Source organism: Haemorhous mexicanus, chromosome 2 (genome assembly GCF_027477595.1).
Source record: "Haemorhous mexicanus isolate bHaeMex1 chromosome 2, bHaeMex1.pri, whole genome shotgun sequence".
Taxonomy (NCBI): domain Eukaryota; kingdom Metazoa; phylum Chordata; class Aves; order Passeriformes; family Fringillidae; genus Haemorhous; species Haemorhous mexicanus.
The window spans coordinates 92,023,957-92,047,286 of NC_082342.1; the positions used below are offsets into that span (position 1 = coordinate 92,023,957).

A 23,330-nucleotide genomic window follows, 5' to 3' on the forward strand; every position below is an offset into this window, starting at 1 on the left:
TTACATGCCTGCCACCACTGCCAGCATTACTGCACTGCACTGGGGAGCCTACAAGCTTGCTTGGACTTGTCCTTCAAGGCCCTAAGAGCAATGTCCTTATCTGACCTGCAAGGTAGGACTAAGGTGGGCTGTCCACAGACAAAGTACCTAAAGATCCAACACCAGAAGTTGGGCCCAGGGACTAGAGGCCCCTATACTTCAGAGACTACCACTGCCACCTTCCCTCTCCTATTTTCATATATACCTCTGACAAGCATCAGACTGAAAGGGAGATCCAAGCAGGACCACGAGAAGCGGTTCTGTCTGCCTCTAAATAAAAACACAACTGGAAAACTCTCCCTGCCCTACAGGGTCCTGGTTTTCATAGCAACTGAAAAGAAACCAACTTATCTATAGCTCCAATGACTACTGCATACCAAGGAGTTTCACCAGTAACTCAGCAAGCCAGTACATCCGTTATCAATAAGCCAAAAGATACAGGTAGGTCAACACTTGCATCCTAGGAGCTACTCCCAGAATAAAGTTTAATTTTATGTTGGGTTTGTTTTTTTTAACTACAAATGTTTGAGCTATCTCTGCCACTGGATGAGATGCTGCAATACACAAAACAAAGCTGATGCCCAGAACTCCTGGAGAACATGGATTCTGGGTCAGCACAGCTTATGTTGATGTCCTCACAAACATGAAAGCACAAGTGAGGCACGTCTGAGACACTGCTGGTTACGCCATGATGACAAATTTCATTTTCAATTAACATTATTCAGAGATGTGATTAATGAAACCTTTATCCACCTACACAAATCACTGACACAAATCACAGTTCCATGGATTCAGGCAAACAGAAGACACTTCAAGAAAATATCTGAACCTGCATTATTAATTTTTCTCCCTCTGCACAGAATCCCAGCCAGCATCACCCAAGATGGGATTCCTGACTTGATGAGAAATTATCCAAGATAGAGAAGCAAACTGGATGCAGGGGAAGAGTATGAGCTGCCTTGCAACATGAAAGGTTTTAACGGGTGACAGCACAGATAGCCTTCAGAGAAAATTACCAAACTTGCCAGAGACTTGGGGTTTCAGATAGCACCTTTCTGCCTGCCCTGCATCATCCCTGACTCCCTAGTCACCCCTCACCCCTACTGCTCCTGGAATGGAGCACTAGATGCATAGCCCTGCTTGCTCAGGCAAGAGGCAGAGGCATTTAGGCAACACCTCCTTATTCTCCCCAGGAAGACAATGCCTGCCTAAAATCCTTCCCCAGTTCCCCATGCTATGCTCTCCCCAGTAAGCAGCCAGAGGCTTTATCTGCTCAAACCTGTCCTGCAGTTTTGCTGCTGACAGGAGAGAGACTGACTGCAGGTGTAATCCTAGGTGGGGTGAACTGTTGGACACTCAGTCCAGACTCAGGCAATCAGTAACAGTGAGGGGCACCACATGCTTCCTCCATTTCTCTCTCCTAACATAATTTCTTATACGCCCTTCAAACTGCCCACTGATCCTTGTAGCACATGCTTTGGTGATGAAAAAAATCCCAACCCCTCTATGAAACACCATGACACAGGTAGACAGCACAGATATGAAATCTTAGGATTAAAGAGGGAAAGAAAATAATCCTGAAATACAGCCTGTGTGGCTTCCCAAGAAAACACACTGGCCAGCGGGCTGTCAAAATCACCCATTTCCTGGGGACACATCATCCCAGAGGGACCTGCAGGGCCATGCCAGGCTGCTGGAGCCTTATAGACTGATTCTGCTGCCAAGCTGCAACACAGACTATAACAGATAATAGGCACCATGAACAAAACCACAACACCAGCTGCCCACCACCAAAATCTCACCAGCCGGAGAGATTCTGAGGACCTTCCAGACTTATTCTCTGAAGAACGTACGATGTTTTTGGCCCTATTAATGCCATGATGCTCTTTCAACACCACCCCCAGCACAGAGAGAACCCCGAGAAGAAGCAGTTTTCATTTTGGTCTTTACAAAAGGCAAGCACCATACCGCGGGCCAGTGGGGTTTGTTCCGGCACAGGACGTCCGCATCGTGAAGAGCTTGCTGGTAGTTCTTCATCAGCGTACAGAGCTCCGCCCGCTGTGCTATTAATGAACACTTGCAAGGAGCTGGAAAACAAAACCAGTTGCAAGGAAATTAATTAAAAGAAGTATCAGGACATGTTAAATACTATAACCTCATATCCAGCCACCGTAAAAAAAAAATCACTATTTCCCACCCACTGCATTTATACTCTTCTGTAAAGGAAAAAAATGCAATTCCTTCCTTCTTTCCTGCTTAAAATATATTCTTCTCACTCTAAAGCAATCTCTCTGTTTTATCTAGCAGGACATATTTCATATCCACAAACGGGATGCCACTGCTCTTTTCCCCATCTTGCTTACAGGGCACTTCAGAAAGCAAAAAGAAAAAAGCTGTAAGTGCTTCTACTCTCAGTATGGAGAAGGAAACCACCAGTGCAGGACTTCAGCTAAAATGTTACCAGAAGCCATTAAATAACAAAAATGCATGCAGCCTTTACACTTCATATCTGCTTGCCTTCCCCAGGACAAGCAAACCTCTCATGATAACACAACTTGCCTCCACAAATTCATTAATCATTCAGTTCACATGGATTATAAAGTTCCCAAGCATTATTAATCTGTCCTTTCTTAAGGTCTCTAGAACACATTTTAATTTCACAGAAACACTAACTGATCCATGTTTGGCCTGTCTACCTCCAGCTTTTTTCTGCAGATCTGCTGTCTAGTCCAGCCCATCCTGTTGCACAGTTACTGTGTCCCAGGTGTACCTCCTTTGCAGAAGCAGGCAATGCTGGTCAGCTCATACCCCAGGCTGTTGGTTTGAATGGCAGCCCTGCCCTTCAACACATGAATAGCTTCTTCCTCTCCCAGTCTGGTGTCACTGACAGTGTGCTCTTGCCTGTGATGGAAGCTGTTAATAAGGTGCTGAACTTGACACCTTAATAAGGTGTCAACCCCACTACTGACACCTGGACAATGACACTGGCAGCCATCCGCCCAGCAGCTCTCAAGCCGCTAGCGACCACCTCATGCCCATGGTCCAGTCAATTCTCCACCTCCCTGCCACAACGTCCCTACCTTGACAAGGACACTGCAGCAGGCTGTGGCAGCATCCTTGCAAAGTACACACCAAGTCCCAAATAATGCTCTGCTTTGGTTCACTAGAACAGATATGTCATCATAGGTGATGAGATTTATGAGAGATTTACTCTTGGTCACTGTTGACCTTCATGTACTGGGAGAGGCCTTCGGAAGGCTGGAAAGGGGCTGCTGGCAGCTAAGTGCAGTAATCCTTTCCCAAACATGAGCTGGTTAAAACTGTCAGAACTGGTAAAAAACTTTAAAAAGGCTCCAAGGTGTGCTGAGAGACAGTACCACATTTCTGTAAATTTTAAACTTCACATCCAAACTAGCTCACATCTAAACTTTTCCAACAAAGTGCATGCTCACACACAGGGCTCCTGTCTCCATACTCTCTTCAGCCTGCTTTGACTTCACTGTTTGGATCTCACTTCAGCAGCAGCATCCTAAACGAACCCTCAAGTAAGAACAAGTAGCCTGTACACAGCCCAGGTACAAGCACGTATGCATGGACACAGAGCAAGCACAACTGCTGCAGGTGCCACCACTCTGTAGGTTCAAGGACCTACAAGGAGGGATGGCCCAAGACCACATCCCCCTCCCACCTCCTCCTCTCTCTTGGGCTGGTGCTACTGCTTTTGCAGCAAACCAGGCTCGCACGCTGCACCGAGAACCAGAGCAAAGAATCAATTGACTGGAAGTTAATTCAACAACAACAAATAAATAGAAAGGTTTAAGAGGATCGGTTTCCCCTCAACTAGCTCACTGTACAACCACACAAAGTTGAGTGCCAGGACACCGGATGAGAAGGAAAGAAGCAGCAAGGAGCGCTGCCTTTTTTGGCTGTAGTGTGGACTGATGCCAGATATACTAACTGCAGCATGGCATACCATGGCTGATGCTTCTCCAACTGGTCTCAGACAGTGACAGCTAGAGACTACACTTAAAGAGCTCTGCAAAAGCTCACAAGGTGGGGTTCTGTGCTGGTTTTTGCTTGTGTGGTTTTATCGTGGTTTGCTGTGGGTTTTTTTTAACTATTACACATGCAGACTGCTGCATGCAGTGATCCACATTTCTACCTGATAGTTTTTAAAAAGACTGCAAGTTAAATGAGATTGAAAAGCAATTAACCTAAGATCTTGAAGTAAGCTTTTTGTTCCTTTTAGCAAATGCTCAAATACAAAATTATTTAGCTACATTTGAACAGTAAGGAATTCATACTGTATTTCCATCTTTGTAACTGCTCTAGGGTACCCAGTTGCAGGGTATGCTGAGGTGGGTAGAAGGAGCAGAGTTAGGCACCTCCACAGGAAAGCAGGGTGCAGGGTGGGGTATTTCTGGCACCACAGGGAAAGGAAGCAATGTGAGATTAAGGGACAAAGCAAGTCAGCTTGCTGCTCCTGTTAACTACTGCACATTTTAACCACACTGATGCTTTTCAGCACTTTTCAGAACAGTTCACACACCCAACAGACCCAGAGAGAGAACAGGTTCATCAGCTCTTTTTCAAGAACTTATCTTCACTGCAAAAGTTTTAAGCAAAAAAAAAAAAAGCCATTGCAGAGCAGAACAATGTGGGAATGGCTGCAGATCCTCCTGAAGCACAGTCCAAAGGGTCTCACAATATGAAAGGAAAATAAACCAATCTGGAGGCAAGCCAGAAAAGCTGCGTGTATTCTGGGCTAGTACCTCTAGTTCCCTGAGCCTCAGTCAGCAAGCAAAAGGTGTGGCCCATCTTAATGAGTAACTGGCAAGGAATGTTTAGTTAACTGAGAGAAAGGATAAAAAAACCCAACAAACCAAACAACTTCGCTAAAGACAACAGTATTTATGAGGCTATAGTGTAACAGGTCTTCTGTAGGGAGAGGAAGCATCTAGATTAGATGCCATAACTAGAGTGGTGCCTAGCCACCTCCATTCAGGCTCACCTCACTCACAGAGCAAGCAGTGCAGCCTGAAATCTCGCTGGCTCTATACCCAACCCATGCATCCCTAGTTCCCAGCTCCTGCTATCAGCAGGACTGTCCCAAGAGGGTCCGCATCTCATCAGGGCAAAGCCAGATGGACTGAAACCTCATTCTTTGTCAGTGGAACTGAGGTATCAGCTGGCTGACTCCAGCTCAAGGTTCAGGTGGAAGTGGGATGAAAAAGCGTATACCCACCTGCAGCCTAAATAACTACAGGGTTTCTTGAGAGCACCATGATATTGAGTTGTTCCATGCCACAGCAAATGCTGTAGTGAAAATAATTAGTCACAGAAGGTGGAAGGAGAGGGCTTGAGGATGCACAGAGCTTGTGAAAGCTGCTTGATGCCAGTATACAAGGATGCCAGTGTTCAAGACCACGCTCAGCAATGCCTTGAGCAACTCAATCCAGTTGTCTTGTGAAAAGTGTCCCAGCCCATGGGACTAGATGATCTTTAAGGTCCCTTCCAACTCCTAACATTTTGATTCTACACTATAATAGCTGTCAAGCTCTTTTTTTTTAATTAAAAACAAACAAACAAATCAAACAAAACAAAAACAAGCAAAACCCACAAACAAACAAAACAAACCCAGAGAAACAACCCTAAAAGAAAAAGCTGCACAATAGTCAAAAGTTTGTTTTAAAATAATGCACTCTTTCTCTCTTTTGGAGATAAAGAGCAGAGAAAAAGAAGATTTATTCTATGAAATGACTTATTATTTCAGGCCATATTAAAAAAGAAAAGCATAGAAAATTTTACTGTTTCCACAATACCAGCAGATGGCATTTTGTGAATCCGTCTCCTCCTGGGAATCTACAGCTGCACAGAAAAATTTATGTCCTTGTCAGCATCAGGGATGCAGTACTGAGGCTCCCATGATCTGCGGCTCCAGGCAGCTGGAACACAGGGACTTCCTCCAAGACACAAGTCCTGGAAGTCTTCCCAAGCATCTCCCTTCCCCCCAGCCATAATTCCACTGTACCAGACAAAACCCTAGCCCATACAGGGCCCAGAGCAGAGGAATGTTTGGGTCTTTGCCTCCTGGACCCTCCTTTGGACCACTAAATATTGCCTACCCTGAGGGTGGTTGTCAGCTTGGATTTCTTCAAAATAATTAATTTTCCTCTCACAGCATGTTTGTGCTCGTCTGCATGTTTTTTATACTACGCTTTTACTTACGCAGAAGCTATCACCCAAAATTACTTTTCTAGATATGCCCAAGAATTCAAGTCTTTTAATAAACTATTCTGCTGAGTTCAGGATGCTAGTAGGAGAACAGGGCTCCCCAAAATCTCCTTGTGCCTGGTTGCCCAACCATAGACAATGATAGAAGTTTTACTGAAACAAACTACACAGTGACTTCTTCCAGGAACTCAGAACAGAAAAAACAAGTTTAAAGTTGTTAGAACTCTCTAACTCTCCTTATCTGACAATTCTTCCTAGAAAATTGCATCTTCTTCACACCTATTTCAATAGTAAGCGTATTTCCTGAAGGCATGAGCAGAACTGAAAGTGTCATCACAAAAACGCTTCAGTCTTGCTGGTAAGAGTCAGCCTGCACAGTATTTCAGTAGAAACTTCTCTCACATCTTAAAGAAATTTTTGCCCTGAAGAGAGAAAGAAACTTGGCTTGTTTTGCTACGTTATGCATTTACTTCTGAACAATTCAGTATTGAAAGCCTTTTAATAAGCTTGAAAAATAGTATGAAACATATATCTTTATTTCAGTGAGAAATTAGCAAGTTTTAGTAATTAACTGAATAGCAAATTAGCTTTTCACCTCCTACTTCATGTAAGTATGACAAGTCCACACAAAAAAAATGGATGCACAGGTTGTTTGGTAGAGAGAGAGGGGGTGGCAAACAGAAAGGTGCAGTTTAGATAAAATAATTAGCAGAAGTAGTAAAGACATTTAGGACTTTAAAGTACCACTTCATTTCACAGCAAAGATGAAAACCAGCTTCCCAAACCTGATTAAGAGGGACAATGAACAAGAGCACCTACTTGCAATCAGCAAACCCATGTTTTCTAAATCATCAGTCCACCTTAATTGGATTAACAACTGGACTTTAAAAGGTATACATATTTTCTGAATAACATGGCTTTTCCTCCTTGCATTTACATCACTGGCATCTTCCTGAAGTGGAGTAACCAAAGACCCCAGAGGAAATGTGCAAGAGCTTTTAGTGCACAGAGAATGCAATAAAAGATGGCTCTTCCTCCAGAAGTCTACTTGTGCAACCCAGCACCGTTCCACAGCACTTAGAGACAGGCACTTGTGAACAGGGAATGCCTCTGCAGGTATTCCCCCTGGGGGACCAAGGGACCAACACTGGCAGGCAGTAGTGTATGGCCTTAGGTACCCTTGAAATAGGTTATGGTGAGGATGAAGAGCACAGGGCACCACCATCCTCCACTTGAAGCCTATGCCACCAATTTTTAAGGGATATTTAATTTTAAGAATGATACTAATTTCTCTCAGGGCCCTGTATTTTGCTGTTCAAAAGTCCAGGCTTAAAAACACAGCTCTTATAGTGTGCTGAACAAAATGCTTTAGATTCTCAGCAGTCTTATTTCAGGCTCAGTAAGTCCTCAGTTAGGAAGCTCCATATGTTATTTAAAGCTGGACTGTCATCACTGCTAAGCACAGCTAATCACTGTTCCCATTATTACTCAAGAGATACACCGTAAGGGAAGTTGTATGCTACCCAGAAAAGCTGCTACAGATGATGCAGCTAATTTTGCATCCTTGCTTTTGTGCTGTAGCTCTGGCCTCATGAAGAAGAAGCATGCCCATTACATTACATTATTACAAATTAATGTATTACCAATTACATTAACCTACAGTTTAGGTTCCATGTCCACAACTCCAAAGCTAATGATAACCTTCCTTCCAAATCCATGTCATGAACTGTAGCAGCAGCAAAAGTCCCAAATTCAAGAAAGTCCCAACATAGAGCTAAGCACAATATGTGAGATCATTGCTCCCTCCTGTGCAAATCCTAATCTTTCAACACTCAGCTAGATGCCTGCTACTGTTTCCAGATAATACAACATGAAACAACATACGCTCCCTGTATTTTCAGTTCCCACTCTACCCTTTGGACATTTGGGCTGCTTCATATGATGTACCCCAAGGTCATCTATGGCCTCTTGCCACCAGTATAATAAAAGCAGTAAGTACACAAATATGAGTCATTTCTCAATGCTTACTAATTCACTCGGCATTTAGTTCAAGGCTGGGAAAGGCTTCCTACCAAAGCCTCAGTCAGAACGGAATGATCCTCTCAAACAGCAGGTACAGAGACTACCCCAAATCAAGATATCCACTGACTGAAGTATGATATAACAAGCAAGATTCAAAACCAAAACAAAAAACATCCAGGGTTCAACCCCCCTCACCATATCTTCAAAGCAACCAAGGGACAGTTCTGATCTTCCCAAAGAAACAGGGACCTATGCTAGGTGCAAAAGAACCTGTGATTGCAAGGAGACTCCAAAGACACCATTGTACTTTGCAGACAAGGCGTGACCAGCCAAATAGCTCTCCCACAACCACAGTTTATTTAACAAGATCAGTTTACAGCCAGATATTCTATCCTACTTTACCAGTGACAACATAGGTGCCTTCTTTTGACATGATTACTACATAAACTACATTTCTAGAAGTTACTCTTCAGGTCTCTATAAGCTCTTTTTCTAGTTAAAGCTTGTTCCAGAATTTCTGACTTTTGCAAAAAAGGACCCTCCTCTTGTTTCTCTGTTACTACCTCACTTCTTCTGTCCTCAAAACGAGCAGGCACCTTAATAGATTTGCAAAAATGAAAGGAGTACTGCAATACCCTACTAATTTTAAGAAAAGGAAGCACAAGTCAGTTCTATAAACATCTTCTTTCAAAAGCAAGCGACATTCTGTTATACTTAATCAAAGAAAAAAAAAGTATGCTGTTTGAAGAGACTTCAAAAATTCTTCAGACTTTAAGTAGGTATAGTTCATTCTTGATGAATGCTGAAGTAGTTCAATTATTTATAGGAAATTACATCTGGGTTACATACATGAAGGGGGAGGGGAAAATACAGTTCTGTACTATTTAAGATGGGGTAAGTTACATGAGCAATTTTAATTACTTTTTTTAAAAAAACACAACAAACTCAAAAACCCACAGCAAGACTGCCTACTGTACAGCATGATGCCTTCTCCCCTTTGCCAGGGATGAATAAGCCTCCTGACCACTTTGGCTCTGGTCATGCAGCTCAGCAATGCCTCTGCCTACAGCAGACCCTTTGCAAGCAGGCAAAAACTTCCAGAGATCCAACTACAGGACCTGAGCGCCCAACCACAAGCTCTGTACAAACCAAGAGTAACATGAGCTTCTCCTCCAAATAACTTGACATGTTTCCAGTGGTGACATAGATGAAGTATTTACTACTATTTTTCAAGCACTAATTCACAGTAAAATGGGGGGGGGAGAGGCACTGAGGGGCAGAACTCTGCAAAATATTTCAAGTTTAAAAATAACTCTGGGATTACTGCAAGAGTCTCTAGGTAACCTTGACTCCTACTTTTACACATTTTTCTGTCCACGTAGAACAGAGCAAAGAAGTTTTGGACACAGACACCTAAAGTGGATTCCAAGACATGATTTTACAGAGGGATGGGAAAGATCCTTTTTTAGCACAACTCCTCTAAGCAGCAAGCAACTACTATTTTTTGTAGCAGGTAATTTCAGAAACACTGCCTCTCATTCTTCTCTTAAAGTCACCTTACATTAGGAGGTAAAAAATTAAATATTCTTCTGATTAATTATTAAAATGACTGAACCAGTTGCTGTTGCAGGAGTCATGACAGCTGTCTACCACCGCTTTTTTGTTGTTTTTGCTAAATGGCTGGTACAACATCAAAGACTTATTTCTTTACTACTGCAAATGGGAAAGTATACCCAAGACATTGTGAGGAAGAAAGATTTGGCAAACATCTTTTTTATCATATCAGGAAAAGACAAATGGCCTTATCTTTAATAGCAGCCTTCTAGAAATGGTATACAAAAGAAGAGATCATTGAAGTATTCTAATATATATAATGCACATAATGGTGCATATGGATGCTCTCTAGCAGTTTTCTATGAATGAGACTTTGGTACCAGTGCACCATTAACAAGAGTACAACCTTAGAAAATGGCAGAATTAATAAAATGCATACAATGGCATCAACAATCTCTACAAAAACTTAAGCACAGCTCTCTCTAAAGGCAGTTCAGTCCTTTTACAGATTGGGACTCTTCTTTGCTTCTTCTGACCTTGACCCAGGACTAACAGAGAAATCCATGCTGCAGTAGGAAAGCACCTGAAGGGTGTTTCACCAGTCCACCAAGAAATTCTGATCATCCTTCCCCACCCTTATCTGAAACAACTTAGACACAGACAGAAAGTGCCCAAACAAATTATTTCTGGGGCATGGCAGAATGCTTGCCAACACCCATCTTATGGCTGTAAGCACTCAGTCTCATTCAAAGAATGCTTGGCTTGAAGTTTACCTATGCCATGCTCTCCAGAAAGCAGTGCAACCCCACAATCCGGCATTTACCTGGCAGGAAAATCTACAGCAATTGCTCTTGAATCAACTCACACTGAAGGTCTGTAGCTTGCTTAGTGTCTTTTTTCTACTGCCTCCTGGCCTGCCCCACCCCCTTAACTCAATTCTTAAGAAGAGAGAATTTGGTAGGCATCAGATAAATTTCCATTAATTGCTTGACCACAAAAGTAATTAGTGTTGAGTGGCCACAATAAGCTTTCTTATGGATTAGACTGGGATGAGAGGGGAGGGCTCTCCAAGGTCTGGCCAAGAGAGGCAGATTCTCCTTTTTCCACCAAAGCTCACAAAAACATCTGCATTTTGTTTCTAGCAACACTGCAACAACCACCCTGTGGGCCAGAGGTCAGTGAGCAGCTCTGCACTCCCAGAGACCAGAGACAGAACATCCCCAGCAGCCACACAGCAGCATCTCCCGTGCCTGCCCTGTAGCACTGTTACCTCTAACACTACCTTGGGCTTGGTACAAACTCACCTCCTCTCCTTGGCCTTTCCTACACCATCCTTTATCCAATTGAAACAAAGACCCACACAGATGTATGTGCAAAGGAGCCTTTTCTTCCTAAGCCCTAAGTTTTTCACTGTGTTTTGAAAACTCTATGATACAGCTGAGCTTTATTTCCTATATGCTCATTCCGGAAATCTTGGCAGGGGGGGAACTAAAATCCTGGGCAGTGTGAGTGGCTGAAGGCATTAGCTCTCCCCCCCTGCCCCAGGACACACATACTTCTGCTCAGAAAGAGTCCATCACACTAGAAGTAAACACAACCACTTTGAGTGTTTGCTGAGCTCTTACAGCTTTCCAGAAACAATTATCTTCTTGGGCCTGATAAACTTTGCAGCAGTGGGTAACTACACACCAAAGCCAACATGTCTCATGTAGAAACAAGGTGTCCTGGAACACCAGCATCCGGATAGGATGTGTGCCACCCTCAGGGCTGGGACCCAACTGCACAGCACACAGCAAGCAAAAAAAAACCCCACACCTCACACCACAGGAGCTAAGGAAGAGTCACCCCTCCACACCAGAAGAAGCTCATTTGAGGTTAGGGTCAGGTGGGCACAACAAGGTCACAGCCCTTCCCAGCAGAGCCACAGCCCTGTGGGCAGGCTTGAGAGACCACCCAAGACCTGTAATATGCATGCTGTCTAATGAAAGTACCCTCATCCCAACGAGAGCTTCATCTCTTTTAGAGCTGTACTTGGGAAAAGCTCTATTCGCAATCTTCCCAATGAAGCAACAGTTAGCTGTTGCCTCTCTGAGAACTGCTTTGGAGGAAAAAAAAAAACAAAAAAACCCCAACAAAGCAAAACCAAAACACACTCCCAAAAGCACATCCTCAAGATACATTTAATTGTCACTGAAATCTAGCTTACTTTAACTTCAGGCACACAGCTTAAAGAGCCTGTATGCCTGGATATAAGGAAATTATTGTACTCCTCCCAAGCACAGTCCCTCCAGATAGTATCTCCAACAGCAAGAGAGCAGAAGGTGAAAGAAAAAAGGGTACAGAAAGCACATACTGCACAAAGAGTCCCCAAACCCAAATAAACAAAAGAAAGCAACCCCACAAACAAAGCAATCCTGCACACATATATCATATATTTCAGTTTAATTAACCTAGGAGTTCAGACAATCAAAAGACTAGTTAGAAGAGAAGGGATGTCAGAGAGGAAGCCCACCTTTGACCCCCACACAAATGAAATTCAGAACTCTGGGGTAATGGCCACGAGAACAACATTTGGACAATACTTGATATTATGATGGCTGAACAGCTTAAAGCTTGGCACAAAAAACGATCCATCTGGAAACAAATGCTTTCTTTCAAGCAGCTTGACATGTGCTTGCTTTGAAGCTGTGGTAATTAGATACCTTACAATAATGGAGGATCTATTACAATGTCTATAGCAGAGGAAAAAAAAAGGACAGTGACTTTGTATAATACAGCAGAGATCACATCTCAAGAGGACTGGAAGGATCAAATAGCAAAGCTGATTTTCTTAAGAACAAAAATCCCCAGTCAACCACACCTGAATTCATAGCAGACTACAGGAGTGAACATGGGAGCAGCATGTTGTTGTAAATGTGATAGATAAGGACAAAAGAACATACTCGATAACAGTACGAGTCTGTAAAACTAACTAGTTCAACTGGAAAAAGCTAAAAACTTGAAGGCATGTAGATCTCTTCCCAGGCCTGAAATATGTACCAGACATTCCAGATTTCACCAAAAATTTAATTCAAGAATTGAAACACCTCAAGAACTAAAGTGTGAATCGAGAGAAGGTCAAAACCAGAATGAGCAAAGTGACAGGAAAACTCGCTTTAATATTGCATCACACAAAGCTAGTTGTAACAAGAGTAGGAAAGTATTCCACAAAAAACACCAGTAAAAAAATCCCACTGAAGTATGTGTACTGCCAAGACACCTGGAATTTTACCTAACTTTATATCACAATTGTATAATCAATGTGTTCATGTACCTGCAGTCACTAAAAAATTCTAATGATACCCAGACCCTTGTGCAATACACGAGCATTTGGAGGCTCTAAAAAGCACTTATCTGCTCACACATCAGAAGTGTGTTCAGCCGGGAGTAGAGGAAACTGAGGGGACACCTCATCACAATTTACAGCTTCCTCATAAGGGGAAGTGGAGGCTCATGCACTGATCTCTTTTCTCTAGTGATCAGGGATAGGACCTGGGGAAACAGCATGAAGCTGAGTTTGGGGAGGTTTAGGTAGGATTTTAGGAAAAGATTTTTCACCCAGAGGGTGACTGGACACTGAAACAGGCTCCCCAGGAAAATGGTCATAGCCACAAGCTTGACAGTTCAGGAAGCTTTTGGACAATGCTCTCAGGCACCTGGCATAACTCTTAGGGCTGTCCTGTGCTTCTAAGGCACTCACATGCTAACATTTAAACACTGAACAGTTACAAATGAGCTGTGGGGTTTTTCTTCCTTATTTACCATGATACTTGGCTGGAAAACAAGAAGGCAACTCCAGCATGCCAAAAAGCAGTACCTGATGAACACGTGGCAAGAATTTAAGAACACGAGGCTCATACACAGCAGTTCAATTTGTGAGGAACAGCACCAGCATGCACAAAACATCAAAAAGACGATGGGCTGGGGGCATGGGCTGCTGTTCATCAGCAGGAATTTGGATCCACTACAGGGAAGTTACAACATGTAAGCCTGTGGCATTTGGATTTCAAAAGCTAGAAAGATACCTGTTACTATTTCCAATTACAATTTCATTAAAAAGAAAAAATTCAAGCTAACTGACAGAGTGAGGACTTTCTGAATGGATTCCCAGGCTGCTTGGGAAATCACTGAAGACGGAAATAAGGACACTGCAAAGGAGTTATCTTGAGACCCTGATGCACAACAGCCATGGCTGGAGATTGTACTCCAGGGAGAGGAAGGAGAAAGACACATGCTGTGTGAGAACACCAGCAGCACAGTCTTCCCTCTCCTTTCACCCCCAGGCAGACACAGCAAGAAGCAGAGACAACAGTGAGAAATAGTTCTCTAAAAAGATCTTCAAACATTAATTTCATTGATGAGATGCTATTTTGCCCAGCAGTAGGACCCTGAACACAAAATATTAGGATGCTTCCCTACTGAAAACTCACCGTATCCACCAGCGACCTACATTAAGCCTCTCCTCTCCCTCTGCTTCACCTTCCTTCTTGGGCTCCATCCTGCCCTACTTTAATAGGGATTACTTTAGCTAAACCACATAATAGTTTTATAGGGACAGATAAATGGTGCTATAGGATAGTTTTCAGATAGGACTGAAAACTCTAGCTGGGAAAGTGGAAGAAACAGCAGAAGTAATGGTTTCCACAGCCAGCATCAGCTGTGAGTAGATAGTATGTTATGCTATCCCATCCCAAACTCTTCTATCTCCAATGCCTATCACTGGCAAAAAATTGAAAGAGAGTCAAGGACTGGAATAATGGTGAAATTGTTTCTCTCCATAGCAAAAGAAATTAAAAAAAAAAAAAAATCAGAGCCATTGATCCCTGTATGTAAGAGCTAGGATCAAGGAACACGATTTTTAGTCGATGCAGGGAAGGAGCTCATTGACAGAGCAGGGACACAATTTTCCCTACACCTGTCTTTCAAAGACATTTACCCGCAGGATTTCGTCAGTGTTCAAACGACAGAGGCTTTCTCCCCCCCTCCTCCTCGATTAAACCAGACATCCATCACGCTGAGACCGGAGGAGCGGCAGATCCCGGGGGATGCGCCGAGACCGCGGCTCTCCCCGCTGCACGCCCCTCAGCCATCTCCGATGCTGTACCACCCCCACCACTCGCAGGGCAAACAAGCCGGGCGCGCACGCACACATCCACTACTACAGGGCTACAACCGAGCGAGCAGGATCCACCTACTACTCGGCGCAGAACCTGAAAACAAGCTAGTTTTGATAAACTAAGGCTGCCATCGGTTTGGCAGAGGAGGAAGGCAGGCATTATTATTTAAAGCCAAGCTCTTCAGAGAACACCCTGCACACAGAAATCCTGCGTGTCAACAAAGAGGCTGCGCTCAAAACACGAGTGGACCATCTCTCCAAGGCTAAACGCAAATAACCTTGAGTATTTTGCAGAGTGCAAGATAAAGGAAATTTTCTGAGCCTTTACACCTACTGATATCCCATCAGGTGTTTTCAAAGCTTTTATCTTGCTGAAGGTGCAGCTGCACGTAGTTGAATGAATCTGATCCACGTACTCATTTCTTTCAGGAAGCCGCGGCGCGGCTCAACACGACCACTACTGCGTATCCTACACTGAATGATGGCTTCCCCATAAATAGGAAAGCGGGTTTTCTAGAAATACTGCATAATGAGTCATCGGCAGCGAACAGCTAAACGCCAAGCACCTTCAGAGCAAGGACAAAAATACCAGTGGAACAAAAATAGCCATTCACTGGAGCGGGGGGCGGGCGTGAGGAGACCCGCTGGCAGGATTCCCGCTCGTAGCCTCCTCCAGGCGCCCTCTCCCACCATTCACCGCAAGCCCCCCTCCCCGCCCGGCTGCGGGGGCCAGCCCGGTGGCGGCGGCCAGCGCTGCCCCCGCCGCGCCCCCTCCTCCTCCTCCTCCCCGCCGGCGCCACTCACCCATCTCTAGGGCCTGGTTGTACTTCTCCAGGGCGGCCGGTAGCTCCTGGCGCTCCCGCAGCGCGTCGCCCTCGGCGCGGAGCCGCCGCGCCCGGCTCTCGGCGCCGAACCACTTGTGCAGCAGGTTGCCCAGCACCACATTGACCCGCGGGCGGCCGGCGGCCGGCGGCAGCGCGGCGGCGGCAGGGGTCGGCTCGGCGGGGCGGCGCGGGCGGTGGCAGCGGCCGCAGTCGCCGGGCTCGGCGCAGCGGCGGCAGTGGGTGTGCCCGCAGTGCAGGGTCACCGGCTCGCACAGCAGCCGCCGGCACAGCGGGCAAGCGAAGAGTTCGGGCGGGCGGCAGCACGCCGGGTCGCCCAGACCCTCGCCCTCTGCCCCGCTGCCGCCGGCCGCGCCGCTCCCCCAGGGCGGGAGGCGCAGCTCCTTGTCGCGGATGCTGAGGGCGACGCTCTCCGCCAGCTCCCGCAGCTCCTCGGGCCGCAGCCGCGCCAGCCGCGCCGCCGCGCCGTAGGCGTCCAGCGCCTCGGCCATGCGGCCGGCCCTGGCCAGCGCGTCAGCGCGGCGGAGGCACAGGCCCCGCTCGGGCTGCGGCAGCCCCGCCAGCTCTGAGCCGTAGATCTCGGCCGCCAGCTCGAAGTTGCCGCCGCGGAAGGCCTCCTCCGCCACCTGCAGCATCTCGGCGCACGGTCCCCCCGCCGCCGCCGCCCTCGTCCCGGCCCCGGCGGCGGGCGGCAGCGCGCAGGGCCCCGGGCCCAGCTCCATGCCCGCGCGGCGCCGCCGGCCCCGGGCCGCCCTACTCCATGCTGGGCCCGCGGCGCTGCCGACTTCGGCTTCTTCCTGGGAGGGGACGGCGACGGAAGGGAGGGAGGGATGGAGAGGGGGCGTGTCACATCTCTGCAGCAGGGGGGCGGCTCCCGGGAGGGGGAAGGGGGAACGGAGAACGGCGGCAGGGATGGGGGGGATGAGGGGGGGCGGACCGGCTCCCGGCTTATGTAAGGGGCGAGTGGTTGGGTAAAACCACCCGAGGCCGGCAGATCGTCCGCCCTCCCCGGGGGCAGCGGTGGCGCGGCGGGAGCTCCTCCGCCCCTCCCTCCGTGCCCGGCCGGCCGCCGCTGCCAGGTGCCGGTGCCGCACGTGCCCGTCCCGCACGTGCCCCTGCGCCGCCGCGCCCGCACGTGCGCCCGGTCCGGCGGCGGCGACTCCAGCGGGAGCGGGACCGGGGGGGCTTCCGTCGTGCGGCTCCTGCCGAGCTCAGCCTCTTCCTTCCCGTTTCCTGGTGCCCGGCGTTAACCTCTTCCTCGCCGGGGCGGCCGGACCCCCCTGTCCCATCCCCTCCCGTCCCGCCGTGCCCGGGACCCCTCTGTGCCCGTCCAAACGCAGGGCGCGGCCTCTCCGTCAGCAGCACCGCACCGTGTAGGTCGGGGAGCGTTATCGGTTGTTTCTTTTTCTCTCGGTCCCCGAGAAAGCAGGTACTTGCTGTCTCTTAAATAAATAAATACACAAATAAAAAAATAAAAGCATTTCCTAAACACCACAACTGTTGGAAAAAAAAATCTTTTTCTGTAAGTGGCAGCCTCGCCAGCACAGCTTGGGATCCACGAGTCGTGCTGAGCGCTGGCTTGTGCATCGGCAGCGACAATAAAGATAATGCAGCTGGAAGTTAGTTAATCATGCGTGAGTCAGAGAGGAATCCAACTTGCTCCGCAGGAATAACAGGAGCGGGGGAAAAAAAAAATAAGTTCGGCAACGTTTATTTTAGACACAGCTGTAAACAAACTGCCCTGAGAAGCGGAAAGCCTGTCAATCCAATGGGGAGATACCCACATCCAGCTGCTTTTTGGGCGGCAGCTGGACAGCAGAGAGTATTTTTGGCGTTGCCTCTCTCCTGTTCGGCCTCCGGCCCCCCCCCCCCCCGCTAATTAGGAAAATATCATTCATTAAATATTGTACCAAATAGTCTTTATACTATGAAAGTGTATTGATTTTCTAAATAGTAAGGTGTTAACCTTCTTTAGATGTATGGAGTTGATGTCATACTGCACAGTCTGACTTAAGTAAGCATCAGTATTCACAGTGGAGTAAGCATGACCAAAGGATCCCAGCTAACAGCAAGGAGCAGGACCTTTGTTCCTCAGATCCTCAAAGCCATTCATGACAGATAAAGGATACCCAGGGACTGCCAAGATAGTGCCAGCCATCCTAGCCTCACCAGCACCTATGTAAAACCCTCCTCTTACTTTCATCAGAGATGAGAAACTGTAGCAAGACTGATTCTGAGATGTCTAGATCAATAAAGAAGCAGGTGGATGATGGCTATAGAAGTATTGTTGGCTTTCAGGACAGTAATATGTTTGCACTAAGTTGCTCCATGATTTACTCATTTTGCACTGTTTGTGTTCCTAACAGTTGATTCTTTGAGCAACGCTCACTGCTCCAACAATTGTACCATCTTCCTTGGCTCAAGGCTTCTACCCAGAAGGTGACCTTGGCATCCTGTTAGTATTTCATCATTCCCTTTCTTGACATGTTCACTTGGAGTTAGGATGGGATGGAATCCCGTTGCCATTTTATCTGAGTCACTTAGGGACATTATTCATAGCATAGAAGACAGAAATACAGTGGCTCGTTCTATTCTGTGGTATCAAGGACAAGCCATGGAATCTTGGACAGATGATGAAAATGTGGACTCAGTGCTTGAACCACCCCATAGCATTATTCTCTCATTCCTATGACCCCAATAGGGAAGAGAAGCATTTTGGCTGACTGCCCCCATCCCACTCATCTGGTGATTAGGCTCTTTGGCTGGGAACTCCCTAGCAGCCCTCCTTGCTTTCCTGAGGAAGGAGACAGCAGGCAAATCCATCCTGTCACACCGCTTTTCCCCACGTGTCTTTGGACTGCTGTGTGATGGCCCTTTAGCTCCATCTGTCCCTTCTGATGGGTGCTGATTTGGGAGGCACTGGCTCAGGGACTGGTGCTGGACATGGCCTCCATTTGCTGCTGTGCAGATGTCGTGCCAGGCTGGCGTGCTGGGACAGCTCCAGCCCTTTCCTCGTCAATGCTAAGCAGGTGCTTCTAGAAGAACCTGCCATGAAGTGAGGCCACTACTTTATTTAGTAACATGATCAATAGCCTCTTGGCATGCAGCCTCTACTTTTTTCCAAGACATTTATTTGCAAGGGAACAAAATTACCTCACTGCTGTTCAAACTGGCACAGCTTTTCCCTGGTTCCCAGGAGCAGAATTGCTTGCCACCTTGCATCTGAGCACACCTGCGTCACTCTTCTCCCCGATGCCTATTCTGGGGGCTATGTTCTTTCACAGGCCTTCTTGCTCCAGAACATGGTTCATTTGTACATCTGGCTGCACTTGTATTTGCTTTTTTCTTATCTGAGCAACAAAGCCACTTTAATGCAGCTGCCTTTTGCAAAAATTGATAAGAATTCACTGAGCTGCAGATCTTGGAGGGACAATGAAAATGTAGACTCACCACTTGAGCCACCTCAAAGTATTAATAATTGTCAGGAAAGAATGATAGACAAAGAAACAGCAAGAACCAGGGGGAAAGAAACTAAAGTAAAATTATTAAAAATGTATACTTAAGAAGCTCATGCTTCTTCCTGAAATTATCAGTAGTATGCCTTCTACTGCAAACGTGACATGGGGACTCCAGCCAAGAAAGACCAGTGGAACAGGTGCCCCATGACACAGTCATGTGATTTATGGCTTCTTGCTGGTTAAACTACAAGCAACTGATGGCAACAGCCACAAAACAAAATTTTCCATATAAGAACTGAAAGCTGACAGAGACACCAAGTTGATTTATAATTTTTATTTGAAGAAAAGCTGTAGCTACTGCATAGGATTGAAATATTGCCTACCACAGGAAGTAAAGGACCACCTCTTGTACTCACGAACTTACTAGCAGGCAAAACTGCTTCTGGCTTCATCATTTTAAAAAAAGCCCCATCACCCAGAATTGGCTACTCTGTGGAAGGCTGTTAGAGGCTCTCTCTGTTAGTGATATTATTTTCCTGTTAATAATGTGCTTCCCCTTAAGAGTGGCCTCATCATGCACTCTCAAGCAACATGTAGAAGTCCATCCGCTTCCCAAGGGGAGAATTACAGGTACTTACTCCAGTGAGTCACGGTTACACGCTTCAAAGTTGTCATGAGGTTTCCTTTAAGTTCATAGCCTAATTTTCAACTTCTTCCTGAGGCCCAGCTTCCACAGGGTTTTCCCCAGGGTAGAATTTACTTGGAGCTTGGAGAGGAAAGGAGAAGATGAAGTAACTTTGAAGTGACAGCATTTACATATTTGGAGGGCATTTTTAATTCCTCTAACACTTTTCTGTTCCAAAGTAGTTTGAAGTATTAAACTCCAGTTTGTTTTGATGATTTTTTTTTTTAGGAAATCTGTCTTTTATTGTTTCAGAATAAGTTAATTAGGAAATAATCAATGCACAGGCACACATACAGTTACCATGCTAAAACATTACAGAAGTTGTAAAGTCAAAGACATGAAAATTAGGGCACAGTATAATTAAGTCTGTGTAGGCTTATTTAATGTCTCCTTCATGCATTAACCTGATATGATTTTAATTAATGACATATTATTTTCTCTACAGGATGCATGCCTGTCTTGGTTTAGTCAGAGGAAAGAAGATAACTAATGGGCATCCAAAGTGTAATGTTCTCCTTGTTCACTGTGCAGTCCCCTTGCACCTTTTAATTTGTATTAGTCATACTTTGCTGCAGTAGCAGAATTATAAATTTCCTTGTGTGTTTTTCTGCAAAATTCAGGGTACAGCATTGGCATTGGAATATTCACACATATGCACACATTTATATTTTCAACAAAAGTATGAGTCAAAAGGAATAATAGTTGACCTTCTGAGAGCTGGGAAATTGAAGTAGGTCCAGAGTGGCTACTAACCTGAGGCACTGGACTTAGTGGATGAAATTTCAGAATATGGTTTTTCACATATGCAGATTATTTCAGAAGTACATCTTCCTTGGGTTGGGCTGCAACTTGGACAGAGGTGCTGAGACTTCAGTCTGGTTTTGGGTCTCAGCTAGAACAGTCTGTAAACAAGAGCTATACAATTAGCACCACTACCACCTCCCAAGGCATGATGCAAATGCCTTACACTTTGGCACAGAGAAAACCCATAGCAGAGTGCCGAATGCAGTCCTTCCAGCCAGCACTCAACTGCTTTTCTCCTTCCCTAATCACTGACTCATTTATTACAAGCTTTCCAGCTTTCAAAAGAAAAGGTCACTGTATAATTATTACCACTAAAGTCTTTGCCAGTTTAATGAATTTGCCCCAACTGAAATGGCAATAGTGTAATATTTTTGTTTGTTTTTTCAAGAAAGCCTTCTTTCAGAAGTGTTTTTGTAAGAAAGTTGCAGGGTAGTGCCAGTGATGAAAGAGGTGCTAGCTAAAATCTACTCATGTTAAACATAACAAAGGTCTTTTTTTTCCCCAGAAGACACGTAATACATTAATCCAGCTGCTGTGAATTGCAGGAGCTAGGACTGTTTCTAGAGATTCTCTTTTTTTTTTTTGCAAGATCCCAAAGAGGGAGATGGATCTCATCTTTCCAGAGTCACACGTGTGTTCTGTACAAGAGATGTTATTCGTAACTACATCCTGCATGGGCTGATGGGAAGATTAAACAGCTTAATAATTGTCCAACAAATCATTAACACCTCTTATGATGCAAAAGCAGCCAATTAAAGTGTACTACTGGATTCCCTTCCAATAGCTTCTGAGATAAGCACGTCTAAGAAAACCCCCTTCTCTAGCTATAAGAATCACTCTTTATAGAATGAAAATCTATTAACTTTTTCAATTTATGTATTAGTTCACATATACACTGTATTCTAATGAGGTGGTATTGTTCATGCTTAAGTAAAAAAACTGAAGGACAGCCCAGTTCCAGTTGCTTTCTCCCAGCATAGAATCAAGGATTTTTTTGGTCTTGTCCAGTAAACATCAGTTTGGATTTTCAGAATAATACAGAGATATTTTCCACTGTGCTGGTTCACATCCTTGAAGAAATATCAAGACCTGTGTTTCTCTCTGTTGCTGGCACCATCAGGGCCTTTGTCAGGCACAGGGCTGAAGCAGGATGTCCCCTTGATGACTGATCTCTGTCCAGCTTTTGATACCTGGGGTCAGTTTGCCCACTGAGAGGAGGGGGTTCTGCAAACAAATCCATGGTGAAATTGGGTGAAGTTACACTTGTTTGCAATCCCTGTTTGATCTGTGGCTTAGCAAAGCACATCTCACACTCCTCTGAGCTGCTGCAGATGCTGAAGTGCAGCAGCACCTGGCCAAGGCCGAAAGGAAACAGCCAGGTACATTTACCCTGCATGGGTGGAAAGCACTGCCACCCTGCCTCATGTTGCACCAGGGCATCCCAAAGTTCAGTGAGAGGGCACATACCCTGGCAAGGAACTCTTCTGGCATCTGGCACTGAGCTCATTTGAAAAAGCAGGATAGCATGTTGAATTTCATGGCTTCCCAAATCCCCTCTGGTGCCAGCCATCCATAAGGGTGGTCATCCAGTCGGATGGTAGGCACCACAAGTGTCATCTCCATGGGGACAAGAGACACCTATTGGCATCTGGGGGCCTCTTCCATTTCTGCAGCCCTGCACTAACATTTTTCAGGGAGATGGTGTCCCTTGGAAATGTGGTTGGGGAATAACTTTTTCAAGCTTCTCTCCCAGTGCTGCTAGGACACCATTATGTTCTCACATGTTTTCTCTCGTCCATGTCACACTTGACTTTTGAGTACATATAATCTTACATCTCTCTTTTCAAATGGCATGCTTTTCCTCTTGTTCTTTGGCTACTACTGTTAGTTGGAAAAGTATCCATTGAAATGAAGTCCTTTTAATCCATTTAATAAGCAATTCCCTATAGTTCTGCAGTGTTGGCATGACACCACATGCCAGCAAGTCTTCTCTGAGACTGTACTCTGGAATGAGTTTTCTAGGAGACTCGAGGACATTCTGGTGTTGTGTTTGAGCATCCTGCCTGTGCTCACAGTTTCCCATGCTCTGTGTGCTGAGGCCTGGGTACTACCCTTATTAACAGAGGTGTGAGGGCTTGCATTTAGAGAGTGCTGCCTGGGATTCACTGAAGGGAAAGCTGGGCCTCAAGCACAAATTTCTTTCCCAACTTTGAAATTCTGGTTCAGTGGCAATCTAATGTGAAAAAGGCAAATAACATCAGTTAGATGCATACATGAGATATTTTTTTGCCTGAAAGAGATTTTCTTGTCCTGTTTTGATTGCTTCTTTACTGTGAGTCAGCCTATGACACATTTTCATGAAAACTCCCAGACATTATGCTAGCAAAATTAAATGTGGGTCAAATGGGAAAAAACATTGTGAAGAGCTGACAGTGTTCAGGCAGAGGAGAGATCATGTTCTTACAGCTGGGGAGCAGTACCATGCCTTGTTTCCCCTGGAAACTGCTAATTGCTGTCTTCACATCCCCACTCAAGGA

The 23,330-nt window shown here is 45.6% G+C and overlaps 1 protein-coding gene across 2 annotated transcripts in view; it reads right to left on the reverse strand.

Annotated features, from left to right (window-relative positions):
• Window positions 1–16,583, reverse strand: part of LONRF2 (LON peptidase N-terminal domain and ring finger 2) — a 34,006-nt gene extending 17,423 nt beyond the window's left edge. For both annotated transcript variants that reach the window (XR_009485437.1, XM_059839512.1), the window contains exons 1-2: window positions 15,809–16,583; window positions 2,008–2,126 (exon numbers count right to left, since the gene is read on the reverse strand). Coding sequence is in view for 1 of the 2 variants with exons in the window: in XM_059839512.1 (XP_059695495.1) it covers window positions 2,008–2,126; window positions 15,809–16,568 (879 nt within the window). In the remaining variant the exon portion in view is untranslated. The remainder of the gene's footprint in view (window positions 1–2,007; window positions 2,127–15,808) is intronic.
• Window positions 16,584–23,330: the final 6,747 nt, after the last annotated feature.